The sequence below is a fragment of the Pristiophorus japonicus genome, chromosome 7 (assembly GCF_044704955.1).
Source record: "Pristiophorus japonicus isolate sPriJap1 chromosome 7, sPriJap1.hap1, whole genome shotgun sequence".
In the NCBI taxonomy this organism is placed as follows: domain Eukaryota; kingdom Metazoa; phylum Chordata; class Chondrichthyes; family Pristiophoridae; genus Pristiophorus; species Pristiophorus japonicus.
Window position 1 is genome coordinate 199,919,207 of NC_091983.1, and position 19,700 is coordinate 199,938,906.

Below are 19,700 nucleotides of genomic sequence, written 5' to 3' on the forward strand. Positions count from 1 at the left end.
CAGACTCCGTTCCCTAACCACTGACTCCATCCCTTTCCCCAACTTCTGGCTGAGGCTGAACTACACTCTTCGTAACCTTGGTATCATATTTGACCCTGAAATGAGCTTCCGACCACATATCCACAGCATGACTAAGACCACTTATTTCCACCTCCATAACATCACCAGCCTCAGCCCTTGCCTCAGCTCATCTGCTGCTGCAACCCTCATTTGTTTAAGACCTAGACCTCTAGACTTGATTATTTCAATACACTCCTGGCTGGTCTCCCACATTCTACCCTACGACGTAGGTAAAAAAAGGGATGAGGTCCGACAAAACGAATTTAAGGAGCTCGGAACTAAATTAAAAAGTAGGACCTCAAAAGTAGTAATCTTGGGATTGCTACCAGTGCCACATGCTAGTCAGAGTAGGAATCGCAGGATAGCGCAGATGAATACGTGGCTTGAGCAGTGGTGCAGCAGGGAGGGATTCAAATTCCTGGGGCATTGGAACCGGTTCTGGGGGAGTTGGGACCAGTACAAACCGGACGGTCTGCACCTGGGCAGGACCGGAACCAATGTCCTAGGGCGAGTGTTTGCTAGTGCTGTTGGGGAGGAGTTAAACTAATATGGCAGGGGGATGGGAACCAATGCAGGGAGACAGAGGGAAACAAAAAGAAGACAAAAGCAAAAGACAGAAAGGAGATGAGGAAAAGTGGAGGGCAGAGAAACCCAAGGCAAAGAACAAAAAGGGCCACTGTACAGCAAAATTCTAAAAGGACGAAGAGTGTTTAAAAAACAAACCTGGAAGGCTTTGTGTCTTAATGCAAGGAGTATCCATAATAAGGTGGATGAATTAACTGTGCAAATAGATGTTAACAAATATAATGTGATTGGGATTACAGAGACGTGGCTCCAGGATGATCAGGGCTGGGAACTCAACATCTAGGGGTATTCAACATTCAGGAGGGATAAAATAAAAGGAAAAGGAGGTGGGGTAGCATTGCTGGTTAAAGAGGAGATTAATGCAATAGTTAGGACATTAGCTTGGATGATGTGGAATCTATATGGGTAGAGCTACAGAACACCAAAGGGCAAAAAACATTAGTTGGAGTTGTGTACAGACCTCCAAACAGTAGTAGTGATGTTAGGGAGGGCATCAAACAGGAAATTAGGGGTGCATGCAATAAAGGTGCAGCAGTTATAATGGGTGACTTTAATATGCACATAGATTGGGCTAGCCAAACTGGAAGCAATACGGTGGAGGAGGATTTCCTGGAGTGCATAAGGGATGGTTTTCTAGACCAATATGTCGAGGAACCAACTAGGGGGGAGGCCATCTTAGACTGGGTGTTGTGTAATGAGAGAGGATTAATTAGCAATCTCGTTGTGCGAGGCCCCTTGGGGAAGAGTGACCATAATATGGTGGAATTCTGCATTAGGATGGAGAAAGAAACAGTTAATTCAGAGACCATGGTCCAGAACTTAAAGAAGGGTAACTTTGAAGGTATGAGGCGTGAATTGGCTTGGATAGATTGGCGAATGATACTTAAGGGGTTGACTGTGGATGGGCAATGGCAGACATTTAGAGACCGCATGGATGAACTACAACAATTGTACATTCCTGTCTGTCGTAAAAATAAAAAAGGGAAGCTGGCTCAACCGTGGCTATCAAGGGAAATCAGGGATAGTATTAAAGCCAAGGAAGTGGCATACAAATTGGCCAGAAATAGCAGCGAACCTGGGGACTGGGAGAAATTTAGAACTCAGCAGAGGAGGACAAAGGGTTTGATTAGGGCAGGGAAAATGGAGTACGAGAAGAAGCTTGCAGGGAACATTAAGGCGGATTGCAAAAGTTTCTATAGGTATGTAAAGAGAAAAAGGTTAGTAAAGACAAACGTAGGTCCCCTGCAGTCAGAATCAGGGGAAGTCATAACGGGGAACAAAGAAATGGCAGACCAATTGAACAAGTACTTTGGTTCGTTATTCACTAAGGAGGACACAAACAACCTTCCGGATATAAAAGGGGTCAGAGGGTCTAGTAAGGAGGAGGAACTGAGGGAAATCCTTATTAGTCGGAAAATTGTGTTGGGGAAATTGATGGGATTGAAGGCCGATAAATCCCCAGAGCCTGATGGACTGCATCCCAGAGTACTTAAGGAGGTGGCCTTGGAAATAACGGATGCAATGACAGTCATTTTCCAACATTCCATTGACTCTGGATCAGTTCCTATCGAGTGGAGGGTAGCCAATGTAACCCCACTTTTTAAAAAAGGAGGGAGAGAGAAAACAGGGAATTATAGACCTGACCTCAGTAGTGGGTAAAATGATGGAATCAATTATTAAGGATGTCATAGCAGTGCATTTGGAAAAAGGTGACATGATAGGTCCAAGTCAGCATGGATTTGTGAAAGGGAAATCATGCTTGACAAATCTTCTGGAATTTTTTGAGGATGTTTCCAGTAGAGTGGACAAGGGAGAACCAGTTGATGTGGCATATTTGGACTTTCAGAAGGCTTTTGACAAGGTCCCACACAACAGATTAATGTGCAAAGTTAAAGCGCATGGGATTGGGGGTAGTGTGCTGACGTGGATTGAGAACTGGTTGTCAGACAGGAAGCAAAGAGTAGGAGTAAATGGGTACTTTTCAGAATGGCAAGCAGTGACTAGTGGGGTTCTTTGCTGGGGCCTCAGCTGTTTACATTAATGATTTAGACGAGGGGATTAAATGTAGTATCTCCAAATTTGCGGATGACACTAAGTTGGGTGGCAGTGTGAGCTGCGAGGAGGATGCTATGAGGCTGCAGAGTGACTTGGATAGGTTAAGCGAATGGGCTAAGGTTTGGCAGATGGAATACAATGTCGGAAAGTGTGAGGTCATCCACCTTGGGGAAAAAAAACAGTAAAAGGGAATATTATTTGAATGGGGAGAAATTACAACATCCCTCCCTATCTCTAATCTCCTCCAGCCCCACAACCTCTGAGATTCTGTGCTCCTCTAATTCTGCCCTCTTGAGCATCCCTGGTTATAATCGCTCAACCATTGGTGGCCGTGCCTTCTGTTGCCTCAGTCCTAAGCTCTGGAACTCCCTGCCTAAACCTCTCCGCCTCTCTACCTCTCTTTCCTCCTTTAAGGCGCTCCTTAAAATTTATCTCTTTGACCAAACTTTTGCTCATCTGCTGAAATTTCTCCTTATGCAGTTCGATGTCAAATTGTTTGTCTTATAATACTCCTGTGAAGCACCTTGGGACGTTTCTCTATATAAATATAAGTTGCTGTTGAGAGTTGTGAGGGTGAGACTCTCCCAGCAATGGATAGTGGAAAGTGAGATGCTTTTTTTAAGTGTCCTGATGATGAAGCTCTCTCTTTATTCGGAGTCCCAATAGTGGCAAGTGACAGTTTTGTTTTGTTCCCCCCCCCCCCACAACCCCGCAGGAGCTGGAGTATCAGAAAGGCCGTGCAACGAACTGCGAGGACAAGTTCGTTCCAGTCATGAGTGACTTCATTACGGTCGCTAGCTTCAGCTTTTCAGAGATGGAAGACCTGTTGACTGAGGCTAAAGATAAGGTATGGCAACTGATTGGATAATATAACCCAGCATCCCATTTTCTTTGTTTATTGCCACATGGTGAGTGAAGGGTCAACTATCACCTTTCAACTTTTCTTTGGCAACATTTATCCCACCCACAGAATACACTTACTTCCAATTTGAATACTTTGCTGATGGTGAGACTCCCTCTTAAACAGTGTCCTGATAATGAGATCACTCAGTCAATAGGAGACCTGATGGCAGCAAGTGACCATTTTATTTTGTTCCGCTCCTCCTAAGGCTGTAGTATCAGAGAAGCTGTGCACTTGTCCATATTGAGCTTTATCAATAAGAATACAGGCATTGAGGTAACAATGTGGGCATTTAGCATTGTTGCCAATTCAGGGGTTGTCTGATGAGCCTTAATTTAGTGGTCTGAAGGATTAAGGTGTCGAATGGCTTGAGTACTTCTTACCTCGAGGGTGTGTCTCATAAAAACATTCTGACAGCCCTTGTTAAATATTATAAGGAACTTGTTGTTTAAAGCTTTATAGCAGACCCAGAAGGAGAAAAGCGAGGGGGCCTCTGAGCCCAAAAAAAGCAGCAAAAAAGCAGCATGACTGGATACAGAAAATGTACCCTCCCAAAAAAATAAATAAAATGCTACCACATGTTTAGATAAAAATGCATAAAACGAGTGTAATTTGTTGGTTAGCCACCCACTGTGCTTTGCATATTTGTTGGCCTGACAAGCCAGGCTGTTTTAATCTAAAAATAAAAACTCGCAGAGATTGTGGTTGCCATGTTTTTGATTTGGAACTGTGTTTCCACAATATATTTTGGCTACGAGAAATCTCTCTTTTTAGCACTGGGTGGTTTCACTAGAAGTAGATTGCAACAACAAGTGTGTGAATATTAGGCAAGCTGGGGGTTTTTTTCCGGGCAAATTGTATGGACAGCTAACCTGTTAATATTGAGCTGTCTGTGGGTCCTTAAGTTATCCAACTATTACGGTAAGATATTTTGTTAGGATGGCCCTTTAAATGGGTAATGATAGGCTGTATTGAGATGATTGAGGGTGGGATATGGAAAAGATCAGCATAGAATGGGCTGGCAGGAAGCATAATATGCAAAAAATGCTATATACATTTCTGACAGTGATGTGACTCCAAGAAACTGGGTGGTGTATGCTTCTCGCAAGGACTCATCAGTGTTTTCTAGTTCAGTTCAGTTTAGTTTGGTTTGGATCCTGTTGTGGATATAAACCTATTTTGAAATTTGTGGGGCCATCTTGCCTTTGCGGAAAATATGAGTCAAATCGGGCCTGTATACACCCAACTGCCAAAGGGGTGCCACTTTTGCCGCACATTAAGGTCGTTTATAGCTTAAATAAAAATGTTCAGAAATCAAACTCTGCATGTGCCAGATCTCAGCAGTTGCTACATGTCGAATATTTGGGAACATAAAAAATATGTAAGTACAAAAACGGCACTTGGCCCATCAGGTACACTCCTCCACAGGACACAAGATCACAGGAATATACTGGGCTGGAAGAGAGCATTGGGGTCCATTTAGCAGATCCAAAAGTTCAGAAATCTCTTGTGTTTGCTGACTCTATCCACCTCTGCTGCACCTACCCCCTCCACTCCCACCCCCGCACCAAACCTAGTTACTCAGTACAAAGACTATGTACAAGAAAACTCCACCAGAGAATGTAGGCTTCGATCCAGCTTCCTCTTAGAGGACTTGCTACCTTTGAGCTATTCCCCAGTCCCATTTAAGAACAGCCCAGAATTTGCCATTAGTTTAGGCTTTCTCCCTCACCCTGCAGTTCGGAAAGATTTTGTCCTGTAAGTTGCTGGAGCTGATTACGGCGTAGCGAGGACAATAGGGCATCTGGGACCTTGATGAACGACGGGACCAACAGTGCATCTCCTCAACCAATGAGATTTAAAGATTGAGAAAGAAACAGAGGAACAACGGAGAAGGAAATCGGGCGAATTAGAGTCAAATCAGGTACTGGAAGAGAAATAAAGAGAGGTTACGATTGGATTAAAAGAGAGGAATAAAAGAGGACAGAACAGAAAAGTACGAAAAAATTGAATTGTAAATTAATTTAAAAAATCTCCAAGAACAATTTTCCAGCTGTAGGAATGAGACTCCGCAGTTTCAATTGTTCCCTTTCTGGGCCGGAGAAATTGAATGGCAGTGCAGGGGCTTAAATCTTGTTATTAAGAAGATGCTTTCGCTATTAATTACCAACCCTAACGTTCTGCAACGAGCTTAATTGGCAAGTAATATACAAATGCAGCAACTTCACGAAACTCATGGGGAGGTTATCGCGAGGCTGACGGACGGAGCGGTGAAAATCATCCTGCAGCTTGCGGCGATTTGCAATTTGTGGGGTATCTCTCCCTACCCAAAAGGTGCTGGACAATTTACACATTGATAACGACATGCACTGTTATTTTGGGAGCAAATTCTGGCCCAACTTCTTATATTGCAGGGGCAGTGCTCCCATCATGGATTGCTGGTTCCACTTCCGTTGGAGAGGAAATATTAAAATTCTCTGCACTTTTTTATGTTTGATGTTGGGATGTGTGCGCGACTGGTAAGGCAGATTTCATTGTCCATCCTAAGTTACCCTGAGGGCATCAGGAGTTAACAATGTAGGGTCGGACTGGAATCACAGGTAGGCCAGACCAATTACGGGGGCAGTTTTCCTTCCCTGAAGGGCAATTGTGAATTAGCTGGGTTTTTACAACAATTTGGCACTATTCATGGTCATTTTATCTGCTGCCAGCCCACAAATTATTCATTTATTACATTCAAGTGTAACGTCTGGGTTATTAGTCCAGTACCATAACCATTCGACTGATTCCTTTTAACAAAGAGCTGTCACGGAAGTTATTTTTCAAACTATCTTTTGCTTTATTTTTCCTCTTCTCTACTCTATTGAAGATACTGATACTTATTGGAGTACAATTCCAAGGCACCAGCACCCAACCAGTATCTCACCCAAGTAGCCGTTCTGCATTGTGAGCCTAGAGGAGAATGGTAGTATCGTGGATGTGGTACTGAAGTCGCAACCAAGAGGTCGTAAGTTCGAATTCCACAGTCATCAAGCTGAATTTAGTCCCCCAAAAATGAGCATAAATGTCAAATTGCCATAAACCCCCCAACTGACCTTCAGGACCTTAGTCCACACTCTGTGGTTGTATATCAATTGCAATGCCGGCCAGGCACAGCACCACAGGAGGGCCAATGGGACCTATTTTCCACATGGCTGATTTTTGCCACAATTGTAGAGGTACGTCTGATTTTTCAGTGGCCGACTACGGCAAAAAAAAGTTGCCAGTTTCGGCGTAATAAATTTTTAATTTGGCACGGCGCAGATTGTCCTTCGGCTCTGTGGGTGGAGCTTAAGGTCTGCGCCAAAAAACTGAGGTTGCCAGGGTAACGAGGGACACAATGAAGGGCTGAGGCTGGAAAACGAAGCATACACAAGACGTAAGCAATTGTAGAGCCCCGTGCTGCTCCTAACCCGGGCCGACAGGCCCCTCACTCCTGGTGCCGCACCTAACCCGGGCCGACAGGCTCCCCCCCCCCGCCGCTACTACCCCGGGCTGAGGAACTCGATCTTCTGCTCTGATTTTCCAAAGTTAGTTAAGGTTTTTCAGAACGGTACACTGCGCTGTTTTTGATACAATCGTAGTTGGCCAAACACACTTAAATGGCTGTAAATAGTGCGGCTGGCACTCAGCTCCCCCAGTGACGTCCAAAAATCGGGAACTAAAAAAATCGTCCTTAACTAGTTTCCGATGGCGCAGAATGTTTGACGAAACTTGGAGATTTTAGTTTGCTCCAAAAACAACAGCGGATGGCAAAAAAAAACGGCACAGAATGGTGGGGAAAATTGAGCACAATATATGTGGTGTTAGCAGCGTTGCCCACATCCCCAGAACAGGTTTAAAAAGACAACCATGGATTACGGGGTCAATCCGCACTTTCCAGGGCGAGCCACACATGCCAATCAGGAGTGGAAACTCTGCCTCCTCTCCTTCTCCCTCGGGGGCACAGGCCATTTGCACAACACACCAGCTGCTGCCCAGGCGGAGATCAGCTAGCTCAGCTCAGATGAAGGGAGTCCAAGTTGGATTGCTTGTTGTATGACTGGACCAGCACTAGAGACATAGAAAATAGGTGCAGGAGTAGGCCATTCGGCCCTTCGAGCCTGCACCGCCATTCAATAAGATCATGGTTGATCATTCCCTCAGTACCCCTTTCCTGCTTTCTCTTCATATCCCTTCATCCCCTCAGCCATAAGGGCCATATCTAACTCCCTCTTGAATATATCCAATGAACTGGCATCAACAACTCTCTGCAGCAGGGAATTCCACAGGTTAACAACTCTCTGAGTGAAGAAGTGTCTCTTCATCTCAGTCTTAAATGGATTACCCCTTATCCTAAGGCCCCTGGTTCTGGACTTCCCCAACATCGGGAACATTCTTCCTGCATCTAACCTGTCCAGTCCCGTCAGAATCTTATACGTTTCTATGAAATCCCCTCTCATCCTTCTAAACTCCAGTGAATAAAGGCCCAGTTGATCCAGTCTCTCCTCATATGACAGTCCAGCCATCCCTGGAATTAGTCTGATGAACCTTCGCTGCATTCCCTCAATAGCAAGAATGTCCATCCTCAGATTAGGAGACCAAAACTGAACACAATATTCCAGGTGAGGCCTCACGAAGGCCCTGTACAACTGCAGTAAGACCTCCCTGCTCCTATACTCAAATCCCCTAGCTATGAAGGCCAACATACCATTTGTCTTCTTCATCGCCTGCTGTACCTGCATGCCAACCTTCAATGACTGATGAACCATGACACCCAGGTCTCGTTGCACCTACCCTTTTCCTAATCTGCCGCCATTCAGATAATATTCTGCCTTCGTGTTTTTGCCCCCAAAATGGATAACCTCACATTTATCCACATTATACTGCATCTGCCATGCATTTGCCCACTCACCTAACCTGTCCAAGTCACCCTGCAGCCGCTTAGCATCCTCCTCACAGTTCACACCGCCACCCAGTTTAGTGTCATCTGCAAACTTGGAGATATTACACTCAATTCCTTTATCCAAATCGTTAATGTATATTGTAAAGAGCTGGGGTCCCAGCACTGAGCCCTGTGGCACTCCACTAGTCACTGCCTGCCATTCTGAAAAGGCCCCGTTTACCCGACTCTCTGCTTCCTGTCTGCCAACCAGTTCTCTATCCACGTCCGTACATTACCCCCCAATATCATGTGCTTTGATTTTGCACACCAATCTCTTGTGTGGGACCTTGTCAAAGAAGAGATGGTGCATTTCGTCGCGGGACCATCGCAGGTGGGGCAGGGAAGGGGAACTGATTAAGACATTGCTAATCTAACAACATTACTGACTAGCATTTATATAAGCGCCTTTCATGCCTTCAGGACTTTCCAAAACGGGTTGAAGCCAACGAGGTACTTTAGAAGTGTAGTCACTGTTGTAATGCAGAAAACACAGTAGCCAATTTGCACACCGCAATCTCCCACAAACAGCGATGTGATAATGACCAGATAATTTGTTTTTAATGATGTTGGTTAAGGATTAAATATTGGGCAAGGACATCAGGGAAAACTCCTCTGCTCTTCTTCGAAATAGTGCCGTGGGTTCTTTTACATCCACCTCAGCACTGCATTGGAGTGTCAGCCTAGATTTCTGTGCTCAAGTCCCCCACGACCTTCTGACTCAGGCGAGAGTGCTACCCACTGAGCCACAACTGACACCACTGCCACTTCATTCAAGCTCACTGTGTGCAGCCAGGAGCCAAGCGTGCTTTCACCAAAGGCAATCACTAAACCAGGAATGAAAAGCCTGCAAGACTAATTCTTGCAACAGCAGAAAATATGGAGTGACGGCAACGTGCTTCAGAGACTAATCCTGTACACGGCAAGTTTAAATATATAACTTTCCCTGCTTTGCTCCAAACGCGCCTGCCTGGAATACCTTTCAAACTCGCAGTTAGAATAATTCATTTCTTCCACGTTGTAGCCGAGCTTCTGTTTGTTATTCCACTGGCACTCTGCGCTGTGGGACGTTAAAAAACAAGGGACAAGCCTTGTGTGTGGCAGTAAATTACATCTTCTGTTAACTCTCTCGCCTGGAAAGTCTGACTGGAACAGATGTGCTGGGAACCCTCCTTTATTTTTTTTTCATTATCCTCAAAGAGCCTACTGTGGCAGGCTGTTGAATGTAAGACACTCTCTGTGTGCCACAGAAAATCTCCTTCAGTGCCACGTTTATAGGTCCTGACCATTAAACTGCTTCATTTACCACAGGTTGCTAGGATACGTTTCCTGACCAATCTGAGGTGCCATTGATCTCCTTGTTTCCTGTTCCAAATGCTTGATATTTTTTTATTAAATCAGTACAGATATATATGCATACATACATATATATAATATATATATGTAGTTCATTTCTTGGCAGATGTGGCTGGACCTACTGTTTCATCTTACTTCAAAGAACCTCAGTAACTGTGGACTTGCAGCACTGTGCAATTCCCTTTGCTTTCTGTTCCTTCAGTGAAGTTAGAATTTGGAGGATGAACAGCTGTCTTGCAGCTTCCTCTTGGGACTGAGCTCGCCGCCCATTGCCGATGGTTGTTACATGGTCACCGCTTCTTAATGGAACAGGACTCTGGTTTTTTTTTTTACTCTCCACCCCCCCCACCCCATATTTTAGTTTCTGCTTTTGTTCAGCCAGTGTATATCAGAATTACTGCCCCTTTAACGGGGGGAGGGGGTGGAGCACTTGTCGTCGGAAAGTACTCCCTTCATCATGGCTGCCAATGGAAAGGTTTCCCCAAGTCTCACTTGGGTGTAATTATCAGCTCCTTCCATGATTTAGACCTCCCACCCACCCCAGCACTGTACCATGTTATTATATAATATTACCAGACCTCGCATGGCCTTATTCTTGGTGAGTCCAAGAATTTTATTTTTATAACAATAGAAGGGCACGCTAAATGCAAGTCTTTTAATATATTATATGTATATTATTATATGGGAGTTTGTATGCTGTATAACACAGTATGTTACATAATATATAATCATCATCATCATCATAGGCAATCCCTTGAACCGAGGATGACTTGCTTCCACGTCAAAAAGTTCACAGGTGTTTCAATGAAGGACCTAAAATTCCAGGTCCGAACTAAATCGTGAAGGGTGGACGATGCCTGTGCTTGGATTCTTTTTAACGTGTGCTGATCGTTGCACACCAGCCACCACATGGGCTTGACAGAGCTAGGTCTTGGTCCAGTAGCCCCCGGCCTGTGAGCACCATTGGAGCAGGCCAGGGAGCGGAAGGAGCAGCACGTGCTGGAGCAGGAGAGCAACGGCAGTGAAAAGGGACGTCATTAAGGTCCAGGTCGGTTATTGGAGCGTGGACAGGTACTGCAGGAGCGGCGAGGTCAGGGCAAAGGAGCGGCGAGAGATTGTAGAGGGATGTGATCGGGGCCCAGGAGAGGTGAGGGCCCAGGGGCAGCACGGGCCAGCCCACACTGCGATATGTGTGTGCGCTAGGTCCGTGCAGCAGAGCAGAATATATAAAGAGGTGTGTTATATGCTCTATAAGACAGTTTTTACAATATATACAGGAACGTTATGTACTCTAACAGAGTTTTTGTAATACACACAGGAGCATTGCATGTTCTATAATATATACAGGAACGATATGTGTTCTATGACACAGGGGTCGATTTTAACCCTACCCACACACCGGGTAGGCAGCTAAAAAAGAGCAGGTTTCGCAATCACATGAAATTCGACCCTTTCATGACTTTTCCCATTTTAACCTGCAGGATTCTGTAGACGGATGAGGTAGGCGTGGGCGTGGGCCTCATGAACCGATGCAAAATCCGGGCCCACTTGCGCAATGTTGCACCTAATTTCTTTTTGGGTGCGTAGCTCCTTTAAGGGGCTGCATGGCCCATTGACAGTTCCGCACATGCACGAAATTTAACTTTAGAAAAGCCGAATCCCCGGTTGCGCGGGATTTGCAGAGAGCTGTACGGCTGCACAGCTTAGAGGGAACGTTATCTTGTGTCAACAGGACTCAGATGGCATGTAGTTAGGTGAGGCCCAGCAGATAAAATCACCTGGGCCTTAAACTTAGGCCAACGAGTGGGTTTAGCAAATTATCCAAATTCCAGGAGACTACGCTTCCCCATGACTTGAATTGCCCACTCTGGTTGGGTGTATTCGTGCTCATCACATGACACACGCTCGCACTGCCCCGCTCCCACATCCTCCGAGTGCCCCATGCCCACGCCCACCGGAAAGGGAACAGGCTATTGTTACCCAATTCGATCAACCTTGACTGTTAGTCAAGCATGTCTTCTTTCCCCAGCTCTAATACTTTTACAATGAATAAATTAAAATGTTCATAGAAAATGATAAAAATACAATTGTTTTTTAATGCTGCTATGGTTTTTTTTCCCCAAATTGCTAGCCGCAGTGTCCTGGAGATTAATCTTCAATTGGTGGGGACTCTCGGCCAATCCTGGAGGTTTAGCAGCCCTACCCATGATACATCACATCTATCCTGTTGAATGACTGTAGAGTTTTTGCCTCCACTACCCTTCATAGAAGACCATTCAAGAGAGAGGTCATTCTTTTGACGCTTCCTGAGCTCAGTCCTACACTTGCCTTTTACCAGTTTGTCCCCTTGTTCCCATATTTGAAATAATGCTCAGGATTGAGCTATAAGATCCCCTCTTATTTGCCTCCCTTTTAGACTGAAGGGTTCAAAGCTTTTTGTAAAATGTCCTCATATATTATCAGTGATCTCACACTATGGACATGGTCTCTTACCATGGCTTAAAAGTTCTCCCAGAGCCTCAATGACCAGAACTGAATGCAGTATTTAAAGTGTTCCACCATACATAGGCCTCAGGCCTACACTCTCAGCAATATAGCTCAACATTCTCTTTGCTTTGTTAACGACTGCTCCGCAATGACAAGTAGGAGCTTGCTGTGCGCAAATTGGCCGCTGCCTTTCCGACATTACAGCGGCGACTTCACTTCAAAAGTGCCTTATTGGCCGCTAAGTACATTGTGATGTCCTGAGGTCGTGAAAGACGCTGTATAAAATGCGCGTTCTTTCTTTTCATGCAAAATTGCGGTACGTGATTAGCAGATCCGCAGTCAGCACAGACATTCGCAGGAAGCTGTGCCGCACCAGACCACTAGCCTTAGCTAGGAATACAATGTTGCTTATACCAGACTGTGCAGTCCTGCTTCCTACACTAGCAGTAAACCGCATGCTTTCTTGCGGTTGCTTTTTTCTTATTCACAAGAATCAGCAGTCGTGCATACGGGTTCGATGCTTGGTTCACTTTTGGCGACAGTTTTCCCTCGCGACTACTTCCGATTGTCAGAACAATTCTGCGCCAAGCACTTCCCATTATCCAGATCGTCTTGTCTCAAGTACTTCCTTTATTGGCCTGTTCGCACAACACCAACCATTACCACATCCTCCTTTCATTTTTTTTTTTATACCTTCAACAGGAAGGAATTTGTTGACTATAAACGGCACTTGGCTTTCAAATAATACACAGTGGAAAATAAGAATCACCATTCAGGTTTTCTCTGAGCACTGTATCTGTGTGACACAGTCGTCAACCCGTTTATCAAGACCAGATTGACGGTTTTGTTATACAAAGTGCCCAGAGGAAATCCTCTCCCGTTGCTTATTTGTGGGACTTCTGATCTTCAGGTCTTATGTTTTTTTTCCATGAATTCATTCAGAAAAGTTTGTTCTTTTGTTGGAGACAAAAATGTATTCGTATTCAGGGTTTGAAGTCGGTGAACGGACTTTGGAAGGAAGAGGCGAACACTTGGGGTAAAATGACAAAACACCGACGAGCATTTGCAAAGTACCAAGGTGGTGCAGGAAAGTGCCTGATAATACAGACAGAAAATAAAACGCAGGCTGCACCAATCCAGGAACGGGCCTACGTTGCCAGGACTGCATCATGCTGGTTTCACTGGGTTTAACCCAAATTTATTTTTCCAAGATAATGACCTGATTTAATTACTTTTAACCCTAAAATTTGAAGGTTTAACTGTGGGTTAGAAACCCCCGTCCCCTGATTTTCATCTCGTTAAAATGATTGGGATACAAAACAGGCGGGTCCTACACGGGCGATCCGCTCAGCCAGATTCCCAACCCCCCATGGAATCTAAAGTTGAATGTTTTAAGAAAGAACTTGGAAAGTACTTTCATTTATATAGTACCACATCACATCCTCAGGACATCCCAAAGCACTTCAGAACCAATAATTTACTTTTGAATCGTCGTCACTGTTGTTATATGGGTCTCCACTGCAACCATTTTGCATACAGCAAGTTCCCACAAACAGCAAATGAATGATTAATCAGTTAAGCTGTATTTGTTTGGGCGGACATAGTTGAGGAAGGTGGGTAGGCTTGGAGAGCTCTCTCCTATTCTTCTAATAGTGCCATGGGATCTTTTACATCCACTTGAGAGGGCAGAAGTGACCTCGGATTAATGTCCCATCTGAGATACTCCACCTGCAACCGTGCAGAACTCCCTCAGTGTCAGCCTAGATTATATGCTCATGCAGCAGGGTTTCAACCCATGACCTTCTGAATTAGAGGTGAGAGGGCTATCAAAACCTCGTCTGTGAAAGTGTGCCCGTCAAATGATTTTTTTCTCTTCTCCTCTGCTGCCGGAGCTGATTGTTACTGGGTAGCCCTTTGTTACCAAACACTGTTGAGGTAGGATCCTGGCCAATGAATGGCAGCAGGCTGACTGGAGGGCAGTTCAGCTGAGTCCCGCCCTCCCCTTGGCTGACGTCCACACCTGCACACTTTCCAGCAGGGATCACTGGCTGATGTTTCGCCCTGTCCCCAGCACAGGCTGAGCAAGGAACCTGGAACCGCCCTGGTCTGTTTGGCTTCATTAACACAGTCAAATTTGGGAAGCTGAGAATGTTACTGACAAGGTTATGAAACAGCATCAGAGCACAGTTCAGTTGAGGACACAAGAGAAGCCTTGAATGGTGCCAGGGATGGGTGGGAAAGCAAATTGTGAAGAGGACACAAAAAATCTGCAAAGGGATATAGACAGGCTAAGTGAGTGGGCAAAAATTTGGCAGATGGAGTATAATGTGGGAAAATGTGAGGTTATCCACTTTGGCAGAAATAATGGAAAAGCAAATTATAATTGAAATGGAGAAAAAAATTACAAAATGCTGCAGTGCAGAGAGACATGGGGGTCCTTGTGCATTAAACACAAAAAGTGAGTATGCAGGTACAGCAAGTAATCAGGAAGGCAAATGGAATGTTGGCCTTTATTGCAAGGGGGATAGAGTATAAAAGCAGAGAAGTCCTGCTACAACTGTATTGGTAAGGCCACACCTGGAATACTGCGTACAGTTTTGGTCTCCGTATTTAAGGAAGGATATACTTCCGTTGGAGACTGTTCAGAGAAGGTTCACTAGGTTGATTCCGGTGATGAGTGGGTTGACTTATGAGGATAGGTTGAATAGGTTGGGCCTATACACATTGGAGTTCAGAAGAATGAGAGGTGATCTTATTGAAACTTATAAGATAATGAGGGGGCTCGACAAGGTGGATGCAGAGAGAATATTTCCATTCATAAGGGAAACTAAAACTAGGGGACACAGTCTCAGAATAAGGGGCCACCCATTTAAAACTGAGATGAGGAGAAATTTCTTCTCTCAGAGTGTTGTAAATCTGTGGAATTCTCTGCCCCAGAGAGCTGTGGAGGCTGGGACATTGAACATATTTAAGGCGGAGATAGACAGATTTTTGAGCGATAAGGAAGTAAAGGATTATGGGGAGCGGGCAGGGAAGTGGAACTGAGTCCATGATCAGATCAGCCATGATCGTATTGAATGGCGGAGCAGGCTCGAGGGGCCGTATGGCCTACTCCTGCTCCTATTTCTTATGTTCCTTATGTTTCTTATGAGGGATTACAGTTACGTGGATAGACTGGAGAAGCTGGGGTAGTTCTCCTTGGAGCAGAGAAGGCTATGAGGAAATTTGATAGAAGTTTTTTAAATCATGAAAGGTTTAGACAGTAAATAAAGAGAAACTGCTTCCATTGGCTGACGGGTCGATAACCAGAGGGCACAGATTTCAGGTGATTGGCAAAAGAAACAGAGGCGATATGAGGAAAAATATTTTTAAACAGGTTAGGATTTGGAATGCATGGCCTGATAGGGTCATGGCTACAGATTCAATAGTAGCCTTCAAAAGGGAATTGAATAAATGCTTGAAGGAGAAAAAAATGCAGGGATATGGAGAAAGAGCGGAGGAATTGGGACTAACTGGATTGCTCTTCGAAAGAGCCGGCCCAGACTCGATGTTATCCTTCTGTGCGGTATTACTCTATGATTAAAGAGTTAAAATGCAAGACTTGCATTTCTACAGCGCCTTTCACAACTGCAAGACATCCCAAAATACTTTGGAGCCAATAAAATAATTTTAGAAATGTAGTCACTGTTGTAATGTAGGAAATGAGGCAGCCAATTTGCGCACAGCAAGCTCCCACAAACAGCCATGTGATAATGACCAGATAATGTTTTTTTTAATGATGTTGGTTGCCTGGCCATTGGATGCGGGCTGAGGCATTGGTATTAATCCCTTTGCTCTCTGAGAATAGCGATATGAGCGGCTTATGGCCAGTTTCAAGCTCAAACTTGAGACCAAACCAATAATGTTACATTTTTTTCACCCCGTAAACGCACGCCAGAGCTTCTTTTTCAATCGTGCTGTAGGCCCTTTCGGCCTTGGACAGACTCCTGGATGCATAAGCGACCGGTTGCAAGATCCCCGATTCGTTAGCCTGTTGTAACACACGCCCGACCCCGTATGATGACGCATCGCAAGCTTGCACTGATCGTTTACATGGGTTATACAGAACAAGCAGTTTGTTTGAACATAACAGATTTCTGGCTTTCTCAAAGGCAGCCTCTTGTGAATTATCCCATACCCAGTCATCTCCCTTGCACAGTAGCACATGTTGGGATTCTAGCAGGGTGCTTAACCCAGGTAGGAAATTACCGAAATAGTTGAGGAGTCCCAGGAATGACTGCAGCTCCGTCACATTCTGTGGTCTCAGCAGGTTCTTGATGGCCTCCATCTTGACGTCGGTGGGTCTGATGCCGTCTGCCGTGATTCTTCTTCCCAAGAACTCGGCCTCTGGCGCCAGGAAACCACATTTCGAGTGTTTCAACCTGAGTCCCACGCGATCTAGCCGACTTAGAACCTCTTCCAGATTCTTCAAGTGTTCGATGGTGTCCCAGTATGTCGTCCTGGAAAACCACGGTACAAGGAACCGACTTCAGAAAGCTCTCCATGTTCTGTTGGAAAATTGCCGCAGCCGACCGAATCCCGAACGGGCATCTATTGTAGATGAACAGACCTTTGTGTGTGTTGATGCAGGTGAGGCCTTTCGAAGATTCCTCCAGCTCCTGTGTCATGTAGGCCGAGGTCAGGTCTAACTTGATGAATGTCTTTCCTCCAGCCAGGGTCGCAAATAGGTCGTCTGCCTTGGGTAGCAGGTACTGGTCCTGTCGCAAAAAGCGGTTAATCGTTACTTTATAGCCCCCACAAATTCTGACCGTGCCGACACCTTTGAGTACCGGGACAATCGGACTGGCCCACACGTTGAATTCCAACGGTGCAATGATGCCTTCTTGCTGCAGCCTGTACAGCTTAATTTCCATTTTCTCTCGCATCATATACGGTACCGCCTGTGCCTTGTGGTGGATGGGCCGTGTACCGGGAACCAAATGGATCTGCACTTTTGCCCCTGAGAAGCTTCCAATGCCTGGCTCGAACAACGATGGAAATCTGCTCAGAACCTGGGCACGTGAGTCGTCATCGACAGACGAAAGCGCTCGGATGTCGAGCCAGTTCCAGCGGATTTTTCCCAGCCAGCCTCTGCCGAACAATGTGGGGCCATCCCCTGGCATGATCCACAGAGGGAGTTCGTGCACTGCTCCATCATAAGAGACTTTGACTTCTGCACTGCCAATTACAGGGATCAGTTCTTTGGTGTAAGTTCTTAGCTTGGTGTGAATGGGGCTGAGCTTGGGCCTGTGTGCCTTGTTGCACCACAGCCTGTCGAAGGCCTTTTTACTCATTATGGACTGACTCGCCGTGTCCAGTTCCATGGATACTGGAATTCTGTTCAGTTCAACTTTTAACATTATTGGTGGACATTTTGTGGTGAATGTGTGTACCCCGTACACTTCTGCCTCGTCGGTACAAGTCTCTAGTTCAGCCTGATCCACAGTGGGATCGCTCTTCCTCTGCAACGTGGTGGTTGCAGGGTTTGCAGCCCGTCTGCACATTCGCTGGAGGTGTCCCATTGTTCTGCAGCCGTTGCACGCATAGTGCTTGAAGCAGCATTGATGGGGCCGATGATCACCTCCACAACGCCAACAAGGTGTTAACTGCCTTGCATTAACAGTTGATGGCAGACTCTGGGTCATCTGAGGTCGTGCAGCAGCCGGCATGTATGTTCTGCCATGTATATTCCTGCTCGAAAACGACGTTACTTTGTGCACAGTACTGGCCGAAATCTCTTTATGCTGCAAAATTTGTTTGGTGTTATCGCTGGTGGACATAAATGCCTGGGCTATCGTTATGGCTTTGCTCAGATTCGGTGTTTCAGCAGTCAATAGTTTGCGAAGGATTACCTCATGGCCAATGCCAAGCACAAAAATGTTCCTCAGCATTTGTTCTAGGAATCCCTCAAACTCACAATGTCCTGCAAGGCGCCTTAGTTCGGCGACATAGCATGCCACTTCCTGGCCCTCCGACCTTTGACACGTGTAGAACTGATACCTCGCCATCAAAACGCTTTCCTTAGGATTTAGGTGCTCCCAGACCAGCGTATACAATTCCTCATAGGATTTGGTTGTTGGTTTTACCAGAGCTAGAAGATTCTGCATAAGGCCATAGGTTGTTGCCCCACAGACAGTAAGGAGGATCAGCCTTTGTTTGACAGCGTTCTCGTCCCCTTCCAGCTCGTTGGCCATGAAGTATTGGTCAAGTCTCCCCACGAAGGCCTCCCAATCGTCCCCTTCTGAGAACTTCTCCAGGATACCAACTGTTCTTTGCATTTTTGCGCGGTTGTTCGTTATCTCGTCACCAATTGTTACGCTCATAATAAAGGATGAAACTGAGTACTTTGAGCAATGAGTAAGTGTGACCTTAGCTCCTTTAATTCGACTCCAAAGTGTAGGTACTGAGTGACCTGCTTATATACAGTGCTCCCAAGGGATGCTGGGATCCTTTGGGACTCCCAACAGATAGGCCCTCTGGTGGTGGTGTGATACATAGAAACATTGAAAATAGGAGCAATAGTAGGCCATTTGGCCCTTCGAGCCTGCACCGCCATTCAATATAATCATGGCTGATCCTCTATCTCAATACCATATTCCTACTTTCTCCTCATACCCCTTTATGCCTTTTGTGTCTAAAAATCTATTTATCCCCCTCTTAAATATATTCTGTGACTTGGCCTCCACAGCCTTCTGTGGTAGAGAATTCCACAGGTTCACCACCCTCTAAGTGAAGAAATTTTTCCTCATCTCGGTCCTACATTTCCTACCCCATATCCTGAGACTGTGACCCCTTGTTCTAGACTTCCCAGCCGGGGAAACAGCCTCCCCACATCCAGTCTATCCAACCCAGTCAGAATTTTATACATTTCAATGAGATCCCCTCTCATTCTTCTAAACTCTAGTGAATACAGGCCTAGTCGACCCAATCTCTCCTCATACGACAGTCCTGCCATCAACTGGGGGTTCTTGCTCTTGACTATTAGCAAGTAATTCCAACTGGAAAAAGCTTGTGTGTGGCAATCAGGTGAGGACAGGAGGCAGGGCTGAGCTGTACTCAACCACCCCCATATAGCCTGCCGATCTTCACTGTCTCGGTTCACGCATAAAGAATGGCCGGTGGAGTGAGGTACCAGGTGGCTGGCTGCTAGCGCCTGCAGAAATAGCCCCGGATGTGAGTTCTTTGAGGAGAAGAGGAAAGGGAGCAACAGCATTGGTTTTAAGCCTTTAATACAGGAAACGTTCCAAGGTGCTTCAC

General features: G+C 45.6%; 1 protein-coding gene across 5 annotated transcripts in view; it reads left to right on the forward strand.

Moving 5' to 3' along the window:
* Positions 1-19,700, forward strand: part of daam2 (dishevelled associated activator of morphogenesis 2) — a 397,560-nt gene that overhangs the window by 324,866 nt on the left and 52,994 nt on the right. For 4 of the 5 annotated variants that reach the window (XM_070885703.1, XM_070885704.1, XM_070885705.1 and 1 more), the window contains exon 23: positions 3,416-3,547. The exons of the other annotated variant lie outside the window; for it this stretch is intronic. In XM_070885703.1, the coding sequence (XP_070741804.1) occupies positions 3,416-3,547 (132 nt within the window). The remainder of the gene's footprint in view (positions 1-3,415; positions 3,548-19,700) is intronic. 5 annotated transcript variants of the gene reach the window in all.